This window comes from Poecilia formosa, unplaced genomic scaffold, assembly GCF_000485575.1.
Source record: "Poecilia formosa unplaced genomic scaffold, Poecilia_formosa-5.1.2 Scaffold608, whole genome shotgun sequence".
Classification (NCBI taxonomy): Eukaryota; Metazoa; Chordata; class Actinopteri; order Cyprinodontiformes; family Poeciliidae; genus Poecilia; species Poecilia formosa.
Window position 1 is genome coordinate 31,607 of NW_006800547.1, and position 12,458 is coordinate 44,064.

Genomic DNA, 12,458 nt, shown 5'->3' on the forward strand with positions numbered 1-12,458 from the left:
GCGGTTTCTCATCACCTCTCATTAGAAAACAGTGTGAAAACGTTAGCTGCTATGCTAACAATCAGCGGTTACTTTGGGCCAATTAAACTACATAGGAAATATTTCTCGGTTGTTTAGAAGCGAATTTCTGGCTGCAAAGTAATTCTGATCTTTCATCCTTACCTGGGGAAGGTGATGGTGAATCCAGTTTGTTTCGTAAAACGGTTGAAACACAGAAGATGGCGGCGCTCAGTGAGGCGTCTAGTATTCATGTCTGTGTCAGTGTTTTTCAACCTCTGTGCTGCGGCACACTAGTGTACCGTGAGAGATCGTCAGGTGTGCCGTGGAAATTATCCAATAAGCCGCTACTTTTTTCTTAAGCTTTGAACAATGCGGCTTTTCTGTGGATTTTTCTTCAACCACCAGGGGGCTCTTTAGCAGGAAGTGAATCATTCGAAGTAAAAATTGTAAATCAAAGAAGTGCTAATTTTCATTTTGAGAACAACCACATGCTAGGAGCAGGCACGACAGAGAAATGTTTTCCAACTCATATGATGCAGCTTCTAAGTTGAGGGCTATCGATCTAGCAGTACAGGAAGGAAATAGAGCCGCTGCACAGACGGAGAACTGCGTCCTTAATATATCCAGCAGTTATCAGGACTCAGCCCTCTGCTGCCCTCTGCTGGGTCCTTATGGGAAACCGAGAGCAGCAGAGATACCAGCGGCCTGTAGCCCGGTGAGGCTGATAATGTAAGTTTCCAGGTTTTTTTTGTGTGTTTTTTTTTCCCCCAAAAAAATTGAAGGTATGGCTTATAGTATGGTGCGCTCTATAGTCCGGAAAATATGGCTATTGGGCATAAAAGATTTTTTGAAAATGAATTAATTATCTGCAAATAATGCCATCTTCGAGTGTCTCCTCTTCCTCTGTAGCAGTGACTAGCGGCGTAATCATGTAATTTTCTTACCACTAGATGGCAGTAGGTACAGAGCATTTTACATTAANAAAACTAGGGACAAATTTCAACGGAGTTGGAAAATATCTAAAAATTATTTTTAATTCAATTTATCGATACTTTTATAATTATTTATATGAATACTTATACTTAATTGTCATAATATATAATTTTAGTATTTCTTTAATTGTTTGAAACTATTATAATGTATTGATTTCTGCTCCTGGACCAGGGGTTTTACAGGCATCATCCACCGACTACAATGTTTAAAATAAAAAATATTCAGCAAATACCTGGAAAATATACATTGTTGTGCTCACATGACCCAGGTTAGTTTAGTCAGATATTTGAAAAAATTATGTGTATATTTTATTCAAATTTTGTGCTTTATCCATAGGACCCGTTTTGTCCCTATTCTCAAGAATCACTGCCCACTCAGGTGAGGAAGCCAGCAGGAATGCGTCTTACCAGAACCAGAACCTCCTTAGGTTCTGTTCAGTCCAGTTAAACCTCCAGAGCCTGGGCTCTGATGAGGTGTTCACGTCCTGGACTCTCAGCAGGGATGACGTCATTCCTAATTCCAATCAGAAACCAGATCTGATCAGCTTCTCTCCTTGATGGATCTGCTGCTGAAAGTTCTTTTGGGTCAGCGGTTCTGATCAATAACCTTCATTAACTTCCTGTGGATTAATCAGCTGATCTGAAGGGAACCGTCCCGCCAGTAGGTTCGGTTCCGAACAGGGGCGCGGTATAGGGGGGAAAAGTGATGACAATTCTAGGGGCCCTGACCAGCAGGGGGCCCTCCGCAATTTATTTTTTTTCATTGAAATGAAAAAGAATTGGGGCCCTGTCAATTACAAAAATAATCATATTGTATTTTCAAAGATTGTTTTTAGCTGTGAACATTTTATGTTCCCACTCCCAGATAAAAAAAAACACATCCGTATTTGCCCTGAACCCCCCTATCTGAGTTAAATGGTTCGTTCCTACTTGGAGCCTTCAGAGCAGACAGTGGGAAACACGAACGATGGTGGCGGTTACTCAGACATAATATAAGGATAGACCCTCATGGACCGCTCTCACCTATTGTCGCTGACGAGATTTAGGGCGGCCATCTTGGAGCGGTACTCCACTCCACTCAGCGTTATGTGTTTAGCAGCACAATGACGTATCAGCGGATTTAATCGATCATAACACACTTTTTTGTTTCTGTAAACCATATTCAAACATCTATCAAAGCTACATTTATAAATAATTGTATATTTTAAGTACGTTTTTAAACATATGTGACCTTGGGTACAGCTTTAGATCCGCTTTTTACCAGATCTCACAGATAGGTTTGTAAAAAATGGACAGAGGCACTGCTGCAGATTACAAACAGTTTATTGAATTCACAAATGTTTCATGAGCAAAAACAGTCTATTTAATTATACCAAGTGACCACACTAAAAGTGGAAGTCTACGCTGGCCCTGGGATCCTTAAAGCTGAAAAATAATTAAAATCCAATTAGATAAAAATTTGACTGTTTGGGGGAGGAATAATAAAAGAAAACACAAATACAACTAAATACACCCAAGTGTTCCCCCAACAAAAGCACATTCACACAAAAATCCCTAGTGAATACAAAGAAGAAAAAAAAAAACTCCCCTTCCACTAGTCTCCTCAGTCTTAGTAAAACAGCCTAGGACCCAGGGACAGCCTAGGACCCAGGGACAGCCTAGGACCCAGGGACAGCCTAGGACCCAGGGACAGCCTAGGACCCAGGGACAGCCTAGGTCCCAGGGACAGCCTAGGACCCAGGGACAGCCTAGGACCCAGGGACAGCATAGGTCCAGTTTAAAACTAGCCAGACGGCTGCAGCAGANAAAAGGTTGAACAAAGTTTTTGTCAGGGGGCCCAAGATTCCTGGCGGCGCCCCTGGTTCCGAAACTCTGGACCTGAGCTCACTGCGTCACTAAATGACCCAAAACACCCCGAACCTTTCCAGAACCTCCCACCCGTCCCGGTTCGGTCCCTCTGACCTGTAGAAGTAGTGCAGCATGAAGGTCCAGACGAGCAGCGACCTCCCGGTGGCAGGGCCCGGTTCTCCAAAACCCACCAGCAGCAGCAGCGGAACCAGGAAGGCCGGAACCTCCTGCAGGAACCAGGCCGGGCCGGCGGGCCAGCAGCGACCGCCCGGCTCCGCGTAGCGGCCGTACTGTCCGCAGCGGCGCGTCTGCCGCAGCAGGAAGGCCGCCCCGCTGACCACCAGCGCCCAGCTGAGGAACGACACGGCGGCAGATCGGCACTCCATCAGCCGCGGCGCAGCTGTTGCTTCCGGCGCGGCCCTGTGCCAGAGCCGAAGGCTCAGCCAATGAGCTGCAGAGGCTGGAGGAAGAGGCAGAAATCTGGCTTCCGGTTCGGCATCAACAGCCGAGCCGTGGCTCTGTGAAGGGTCAAAAGGTTCGGTTCTGATGGGATCCGGGTTTCCAGGCCGGAACCAGTTTAGATGAAGATCAGAGAACCAGTTTAGATGAAGATCAGAGGACCATCAGAACCAGAACCTCCATCAGAACCATCTTCCTCCCATCAGTCCCTGTCTGATCACCGAACATAACGGGATCCAATCAGCAGCACAGGTTCTGTTCTGACCCGGTTCCTGGGAGTCCAGGCGGAGATCCGACTTTAGATTTCATTAAGTTAAATCTTCATCATCCTCTTCTCCAGTTCAGATTTCAGATGTTTTATAATATTTATGTTTCTGTCCTATTATAACCAGAAGCAGATGAGACTCTGATAATAAACATGATTTAATTCTCGGTTCTGCGTCGTGCTCTGGCTTGCTGGACGGTTAGAGGTCCACTGAGTCCATCCGTCCTCTGCTGGACCTGAGAGAGACGGATCTGACAGTAGCAAACTTTATGTGCCGCAGACTAACTCTGAAAAAACTTTAAAAAGTGGATCATCGTGGAGGTTCGCCCTGACGGATGAACGCTGCCACCAACCCGCCCAGGTCCATCCTGGACGGGTCCACCGCAGAACCGGCTGGGATTCGAACCGGGGACCTTGCTGCCTCCGCAGCTCATTGTAAGTTTTAGCCAAACTTTTTTCCTCTGGTTGTCCGGCCCGTCAGACCGGAAGTCCTTCATTTAGTCACGTGATAAGGCGTCCAGATGATCGGAGACCTGATTTCATCATCATCAGCAGCATCATCATCAGCAGCAGCAGCAGCAGCAGGTCTTCTTCTGCGTGGACCGGTTGTGTAACCGCAGGGCGAGACGCAGCCTGAAGGTCAGCTCCTGCTGCCCCCTGCTGGCGGCGGCGCGTCACCGCAGCTCCGCTCCGCCTCCATTTTGCCTCGGACAGCCGGCGGAGGAGCAGCGGCTCGCAGCGGACTGTCGGCCCAGCATCCCCGGCGGTGGATCCAGCTCTCTGCGGCTCTTTGCGGGTTTCTGCGGGATGGCGGCGCTGCGGCGGCCCGCGGTTCGGGCGCATCGGGACTTCTGAGGATTTGTTCATTTAGCGGTTGTTTTGGAAGCGGAGCGGAGCAGCACAGGGGGTTCGGTTCGGCTTCGGATGGTCAGGTACCGGCTTTGTTCTAATTCTCCATGATTGGCTTTGAGCTGCGGCTCCGCCTGATCCGCTCAGCGGGCCGCCGCGGGCCACCAGGCCGCGGCTGGAGCCTCTCCGGCGGCCTGGCGGCGCCTCTTCCCCCGGCAGCATCCATCCAGCCCGGTGGGGGCCGCGGAGGGGGGGTTACATAATGTGTGCACTGTGCACGCGCCCGGCGCGCGCTTGTGCCTGTCCGCATCTGATGGAGCAGATTCACTCAGGTGGCGGATGTGCGGGGTCTCTGCGCTTTGTTTGACTAGGAGGGCCGGTTCGGTTCGGGCCTAGCTGTAGGTGCTGCGGCCCCGCACGGCCTGCTGGAGCTCCCGCAGAAATCAGGTCAGTGAGTCAAAGGCTGTCAGGTCTGAAAACCGAAGGCTCGGTTCGGTGTTTGATCCCGGTCCAACACGAGCTGCAGCTTTTTCAGAATATTTCCAGAGTTAACAGGAAGTAGTTTCCATCACCTTGATTTATAAAGACCTGATGGAGCTGGAGCCCAAACCTGGAAAATAAACAAGTAAATGTTCAATCTATCACTTCAGAGCTTCCTCGTTAGATCTGGTGATGAACCGGTTCTGGTTCTGAGCTGATGTCGGTGTCAGCACCTGGCAGATGCGTCAGAACAGAAACTTTATGATTTTAGTGAAAGTTTAGCGATGGTTTCCAGAAGCATCTGAATTCCATCGAGGCGTTTTCAGCATCAAGAGAGAAAATCCAGTTTTTAATTTGTGTTGAAAACATGAAAGAAACATGAACTCTATTTTCCAAACGGCCGCCAATATTTTAATATCTATGTTTATCAAAGCCGTTGATCGATAACTGCCACATTCTAAAGGATCTCGGTTCCGGTCCGATTCTAATCATTAAGCGATTTAAAAACAGAACCGCTGGACCCAGGGCGCCTGCAGGTTATCGGAGGGCAGCACTGAAGTATCGCTGCTCCTGACCTGCAAGGGCACAATGCTCATGAAACCAGCACAAACCTAAACCACAGCGCGTAATGCGCATGGCCCACTGAAACAGCTGACACTTTTATAAATTTTTATTCATTTATTTTTCCACAAATTATGCTAAATAAGAAGACATGATGTGGACCGGGAGGAGGAAGGAGATTCCCAGGTTCCGGTGGCTCTGAGACGTCCAGAGGAGGAGAAGCAACAATGTCTGCTTCATTTCTACTCTTTGGTCAACATTTCCACTGTTTAACCCGCAGGTGTAGCGCCACGCTCAGGAAGAGCGGCAGATTTCACGGTCGGCCAACCGGTGACCCATCAGCTCTTCCGTTCGCCAAACCATAAAACCGGCGACCCACCAGAACCACACAGCTGAAAAGCTCAGGCGGGATCCAAACGGCTCTTTGAACTACGGGAGGATCAAACTCCCTCTTTCATTTTTAGCTCACAGAAAAAACACCAAGCTGCCAAATAAACAAAAGCAAACTGACCAATCGGATTCAGGCTTTGGCGTTCCCACAACAGACTTTACAAGACGTTTTCACCCAAAAGATAATTTTTCTCCACAATTTTAATAGTAAAGAGGGTTAGATAATAAAAAAATCCAAAAACTATTCTTTTCTTTTTTTACTTGAAGGGTTATCTCCAGTGCGCAGGCGCACCTGACTGGACCTGCCTGCACCTAGATCTATAGAACCTAGAACATGGAGGAGTTGATGTTCTGTCCGCCAGGTCAGGAAAAGAAACAGACTGCAGCCGACAAAACCGGTTCTGATCCGTTCTACTGACCCGTTTCAGTCCAGTTCTTCAGCAGTTTTGGAGATGAACAGAAGGTTTTAGAGGTTCTGGTTCTGTTTTCTACTGAATGTATCCTAAATTAATTCAGTAATAGATTATGGATTAACGGATCATTCAGGGGGCTCAGTGGGGCGCAGGGGTTGCAGGTTCGATTCCCGGCCTGCTCTTCTCTCATTTCCTGTCAAATCACTATCGAATAAAGGCCACCAGATCCCATAAAACCTAAAAAAAAAAATAAAAAAAACTGAATCCAGACTGAAAGAAACCCAAATCAATAATTAAAATAAAAATGTAAATACATATAAACATTTAACCTCCTGACTACCAGTAGTTCATTTTTGTCCTCTGTAGAGGACATTTCTAAAGTTGAATATCTCCCACCCCCTGCATTCTACTGAATTAATTCCTTTTGGTATCTGGAGAGGACATTTAGGGCTTTTCAATGATACCACATGTGAAGGGGTGGGACTTTTGTACGTATCTTTTTCTAATTCATAAAAACTGCGTTCATCAGTAGTAACACATTTTATGGGAAGAGACAAAGTAAGTGCAAAAAAACTTTTATTACCTTACAAAGAATGTGGGATTTAAAAAAAAATGGTGATTGGACAATATTTTTTTTTCCTGGTAGTCAGGAGGATAAAATAAAAACATTTTAGTTTGAACTCTAGTTCAGTTTTAGCTTCACATTCTGGAAATAATCTCCCATTAATCGGCTTTAGCATTCAGTCAATCAATAAACAATAAACAATGTCTATTGATGTTCAGCTTTTCTCGTGTCGGGGGGATTTCAGCTGCAGATGGATTTTCTGCTGGCAGGAAATTATTTCTGCTTTCAAAAAGGAAATAAATTAATTTACTTCTTTAACGCGTTTCTAACGTGGAATAAAATCTGCAGAACGAGCTGATTATTGAACCGATTAATCGTCAGCTGCAGCTTTGACCTTCATCCTCTCTGGACTCCAAGAAGGAAACCGGGTCTGAAGAGCTGAACCGGGTCAGAATGGAGGAATCAGCAGGTTATTGATTTCGTCCATTTGGGTCCAGATTCGAACCAGAATTGGTCTCAGGGTAGACGTTTGAACTTCAGAACTTTTCTCATGGTTCTACAACATTTGGCCAGGTTCTGCTGACAGTCGGAAGTTCTGCCGATCCCGTTCTGACCGGGCCGTTGGTGGTTCTGGTTTTAGAGCGGGACGCTGCAGCAGAACCACTTCCTGTTTCTTATCTGAGGCTCCTTATCGTTATCTGCCGGCTGCAGCCGGTCCACCCGGACCAATCAGGAGCCGGGCCTGGGAGGGGGCGGGGCCTGGACGATGAGTCATGCTGCCGCGGCGCCATGGCAACGGGGAGAGAGGTCTGGGGGGAGGACAGCAGGGAGAACCCTGGTGGTTCTGGAAGCAGAACTTTTATGGATCTCCGTCAACTGCTCCAGTAATAAACAGAACCAGAATCAAACAGAACTAGACGTGGATATCTTGGAGCGGCCGAACAGAACCGCTGGAGGACCAAAGATCAAGTCAGATCCAGGATGTCAGGAAGGCAACCGGGTTATCTGGATCGGGTTCATCAGAATCTGGGCTCTCATATGGTTCCTTCAGCTCAAATGAGTCCAAACCGGTTTGCAGAACCAGTCGGTCCGGTCAGGACAGACTGATGGACCCCATCTGGATGGTTTCCTGGATCGCTGCTCAACATTTTAATCTTCCATCTTTAAAACTTTTATTTTTACCTTTGGTTCCGGAGCGTCAGGTAGCAGAACACCTACAGCTGCAGCACTGCCCCTGGTTACCATGGTGATGAAGATCTAATCAGAGTAAAGCCACATGTAGCAAAGCTCCTCCTCTTCAGGGCTGTGACTGAATGCTAGCCGGCTCGCTATAGCGTAAACATAGCTAGCACGTCAGCTCGCATGCTGCTTTCAGCTGTTAGTACCTGAGGTTTCCATGGTGATATTTGTGCAGTCCTTCTTTGTGTCAGACTCAGTGGAGGAGGTTTTATTTCCAACACCTTTAAAAAATGACTGCTGTCCATTTATTAGAATTAGCATGCTAATATTGCAACTAGCATAGCGAGCTGTCTAAAGCGCCTGTATCCTCCTCCATGGACATGAATACCTAGACGCATAGACACAATATAAGGATAGACCCTCATGGACCGCTCTCGCCTATTGTCGCTGACTAGATTTAGGGCGGCCATCTTGGAGCGGTACTCCACTCCACTCAGCGTTATGTGTTTAGCAGCACAATGACGTATCAGCGGATTTAATCGATCATAACACGCTTTTTTGTTTCTGTAAACCATATTCAAACATCTATCAAAGCTACATTTATAAATAATTGTATTTTTTAAGTATGTTTTTAATACATAGTTCATCATATTTAAATATGCTTAGTGGCTATAACAATAGAATAGGAATGGAATATTCTGATATCGATGTATGAAGAGCATATTACAAAGCACACAGCCGTTCATAATTTATTTAATAAATTATTTAGTAATATCAATACATATTTATATAACTATACAAACACTAATAATGATTTGGCAATCAAAGAAATGACTACATTTTCTAACTTTTGATGTGATTATTTAATTGTTTTGGGGAATTTCTGAATAAAGAGCACAATGTTTTTATTTGATAGAAATATTCTGATTATTTTCATATTAACATTGATGAACAGACACTTTTACAGTGTTTTATTAAAGAACATATTTACATAATTCGATAATTTAATGTACATTTTAACGTTTCAAGACAAGAAACAAATAATTTTCTTGTATTTATTTTTTTACTACATTATAGAGAAATTACTCTAGATTTATAAATCAGTCATTGTCAAACATTAAACTACATATTTTCTTACTTTTTTCCAGAGAAAAAAATATTTATTACTGTATACATCAACTCTGCTATTGACAGCAAAGAATAAAAACAATTCTAACAGAGTAAATTATTTCTATTTCATTACATAAGCTGTATTAATACACTAATACTTAAGATTGAGATTTTTAAAAATACACAAAGTGAAAGAATAAAACATTTATTTATTACACTGGGAACACTGGTCACAGGCTGAAGCCAAGGATAAAAGAGAAATTATCCAAAAGTTAATAGAAAATACATATGTTTCCTTCCTATTCAAAAAGCCATTTTCAGCATGTTGGGCTCTGACTCGTAGCATCTTTATAGCTAAATACCGACATGGAGAAGCTGAGCTGGAAACAGACTGAAGAACAGCAGCTCCAGCTCTGATCCTGACTGATCTTTCCTCACTAAATCCTCTGGTTTCTAATGAACTTCTCCTCTAACAGCGGTTTCTCATCACCTCTCATTAGAAAACAGTGTGAAAACGTTAGCTGCTATGCTAACAATCAGCGGTTACTTTGGGCCAATTTAGCTACATAGGAAATATTTCTCGGTTGTTTAGAAGCGAATTTCTCGCTGCAAAGTAATTCTGATCTTTCATCCTTACCTGGGGAAGGTGATGCCAATGAATCCAGTTTGTTTCGTAAAACGGTTGAAACACACAGAACAGGACTGAAGGAGCTCCGATCTGCTGCCACATACAAGATGGCGGACGCTGTTACCTACGACTCAGTGCTCAGTGAGGCGTCTAGTATTCATGTCTGGTCTCCTCTACCTTTAGTTCCTAACTCATATCTGTATGTTTAAACAGATTATTGTTGTGGGAATATTTATATTCTAGGCCTGGGTGATAAATCAAGTCAATTGATTCATCAAATTTTCTGATTTTGAAGATGAAACTTTTTCACCACGCCTCGTGTTTCCACAGTTCAGAGTGAAGGTAGAACTCTTGTTTGACAAATGCTTCTATTTATTTTTTTAGATTTTGAATTCAGATCAACTCACAGAAGGAATGATCAAAATAAAAGAACATCTTTTAAAAATAATTTGTGTTACCAAATAAAATTTAATTTGGAGGAAAAAAAAAGTGATTTTATATTTAAGCCATATCGCTCAGCCCGAGTATGTCTCTATCCACACTATCGATGTTTCTATCTATCTGCTCCACCGTTCAGAGACAAAACCACTACAGGAAATTACACTATATAGCTGTGGATGCTAGCCTTAGCATGCTACCGTTAGCCTGCTGTTTCTAGATGTTGCTGGAAATCCAGAGGCATGTTCCCAGATCCCAAACTTCTGGCCTCTCTCTTCTTCAGGTCCCCAGCGAGGATGTGGCAGTGAGCATGCTCAGTGCGCTGATTGTCACCATGGAGTCAGTGGGTAGCAGCCCGGCCTGCAGCGAACAGAAAAACTGTACAGCCGACGATGAATCCAAAGACTACTGCTACTCAGCCCGCATCCGCAGCACGGTGCTGCAGGGGCTGCCATTCGGAGGCGTGCCCACTGTGCTCGCCCTGGACTTCATGTGCTTCCTGGTGAGCCTGTCAACGCTACGCCAAGCAGCATGTTAGCAGAGCTGTTGGCTGAGTGTAAGCGGAGCAGTTAGCAGAGCCATTAGCACAGCAATAGCAGGTGGTGGATGTCAGCTTCTGATTCTGAAATGCTGCTCAGAAGGTTTCAGCGAGGGAATCGTGTTTCTCTGGTTGGATCAGTTAAATGTGACGATATGCTAGAAAAGCTGCATTTCTGTATAAATTTCTGTTAATAACAAGCAGAGCAAATGGCTCCATGTTCTCAGCTGGTTGTGTTGCACAGAATGCAGTGAAAAAATACCCTCAGCTGAAAGCTAGCCAACTTTGGAGCAGGAAAAGAGAGGTTTCAATCTGGATAACCTACATCTAGCTCCATATTCATCTCTACATGCTCTTCATCATTCTCTTTTTCTTCAGGTGCTCCTCTTCGTCTTCTCCATCCTGAGGAAGGTTGCATGGGATTATGGCCGCCTGGCGCTGGTCACAGATGCAGACAGGTAAGCAGGAAGTGACTGGTTCCTGTGGTCTCAGCGGTGCCCCCTGGTGGCTGGGCTGCTGGAGTGTAAATGTCTCTGGAGAACACTGGGTTGAGGATCAGGATCGCCTGGAGAAGCAGGAGATTCTGGTTCAGTAACCTTTCCTCATCTTCCTGTTTTTCCCTCTTGAAGACTGAAGAAGCGTTTCAGCGACCTGGAGGAGCAGGAATAGTATGTTGCTGCCTGTCGGCTGTTTGGTTTGTCCGTTAACTCCTCCTCCTCCGTCTGCTGCTCCCATTAACAGGATGCTGCGCTCTGATTGGTCTACTAGCACATCTGGCTCCTTCTCATCCTATCAGACGTTCTGCTCACTAATGAGTGACTTTTGGCCCTGCTAACCCTCCATACTCTGTATGTGTGTGTGATGAAGCTAACGCTGCACTCCTCTCTCCATCTTAAACTCAGCCGCAGACGAGACACAGATAACTATGAGCCAGTGAAAAGGTAACGGCTGCTGCTGCAGCTCAGTGTGTGGTGACCCTTTGGTGACCCCGTGGTAGTCAGTAGGTTAGACCTCAGTGTGCCTTGGGCCGAGTCAGAACCGGGTAGATCATGTCTGAACTCAGAACCCGCCTGCTAGCTTCCACACTGGGAGGCGCAAAGGAGTTCATGGTTCCTGCAGGTCGGTCCCTGGAAGGACGGTCAGGAAACCCTGTACATCTGGTCACAGCAGGGAAGTGGGCGGGCCTATCTGGAAAGGTTTTCTGAATTTCTTTATGTTGGTGAATTTTTAAGCTTTTAGCTCAACATTTTCATGTTTTCATTCGCCTGAAATTTGATCCACATCTTCATCGTTAAATCTGGGGTCGGCCTTTAGGGGGCACAGTCTTAGTTCCTGTCCCTTTGGGGCCGTTTGTCCTGAGGTCTCAGACCCTGAAGCAGCTCCGTCTGTGTCTCCCTCCTCGTGTCAGTCTGAGGGAACCAGCTTTCAGGCATAGAGGTCAAAGGTCAGGCAGCTACATGCTAACTGGCTCCTTCCTGTCTGTTTGCAGCGTTGCCTCAGCGATGCACTCGGAGACTCCAGATCGCTACGAACGGCTCACCTCGGTGTCCAGCTCTGTGGACTTCGACCAGAGAGACAACGTAAGGATGTCTTCATCACTCCTCCTCCTCCTCACCATCATCTGAATCTTGAGATGTTTAACGGCCTCCTTCTTGGGAGTTTCCTCCAGGTTCTGACCTTATTCTGGGGTCCGATTAGTTTCCCTGCTGTCATGTTCGCCTATAAAACTCAGCCTTCAGTACA

General features: G+C 45.6%; 2 protein-coding genes across 10 annotated transcripts in view; one reads left to right on the forward strand and one right to left on the reverse strand.

The window, feature by feature from the left end:
• The window catches only part of LOC103130111 (3-oxo-5-alpha-steroid 4-dehydrogenase 2-like), a 5,362-nt gene extending 1,929 nt beyond the window's left edge, over positions 1-3,433 (reverse strand). Inside the window, exon 1 of the mRNA XM_007541420.2 lies at positions 2,955-3,433. Coding sequence (XP_007541482.1) covers positions 2,955-3,226 — 272 coding nt within the window. The 5' untranslated portion in view covers positions 3,227-3,433. The remainder of the gene's footprint in view (positions 1-2,954) is intronic.
• Positions 3,434-4,270: 837 nt separating this feature from the next.
• The window catches only part of LOC103130112 (CSC1-like protein 2), a 21,270-nt gene continuing 13,082 nt past the window's right edge, over positions 4,271-12,458 (forward strand). For 3 of the 9 annotated variants that reach the window (XM_016665670.1, XM_016665672.1, XM_016665673.1), the window contains exons 1-5: positions 4,271-4,496; positions 10,461-10,679; positions 11,094-11,173; positions 11,345-11,383; positions 12,205-12,295. In XM_016665670.1, the coding sequence (XP_016521156.1) occupies positions 10,488-10,679; positions 11,094-11,173; positions 11,345-11,383; positions 12,205-12,295 (402 nt within the window). In that variant the 5' untranslated portion in view covers positions 4,271-4,496; positions 10,461-10,487. Of the gene's footprint in view, positions 4,497-4,776; positions 4,861-10,382; positions 10,680-11,093; positions 11,174-11,344; positions 11,384-12,204; positions 12,296-12,458 lie in introns of those variants that run through there. The other 6 variants (XM_007541422.2, XM_016665671.1, XM_016665674.1 and 3 more) reach the window with 6 other exon arrangements.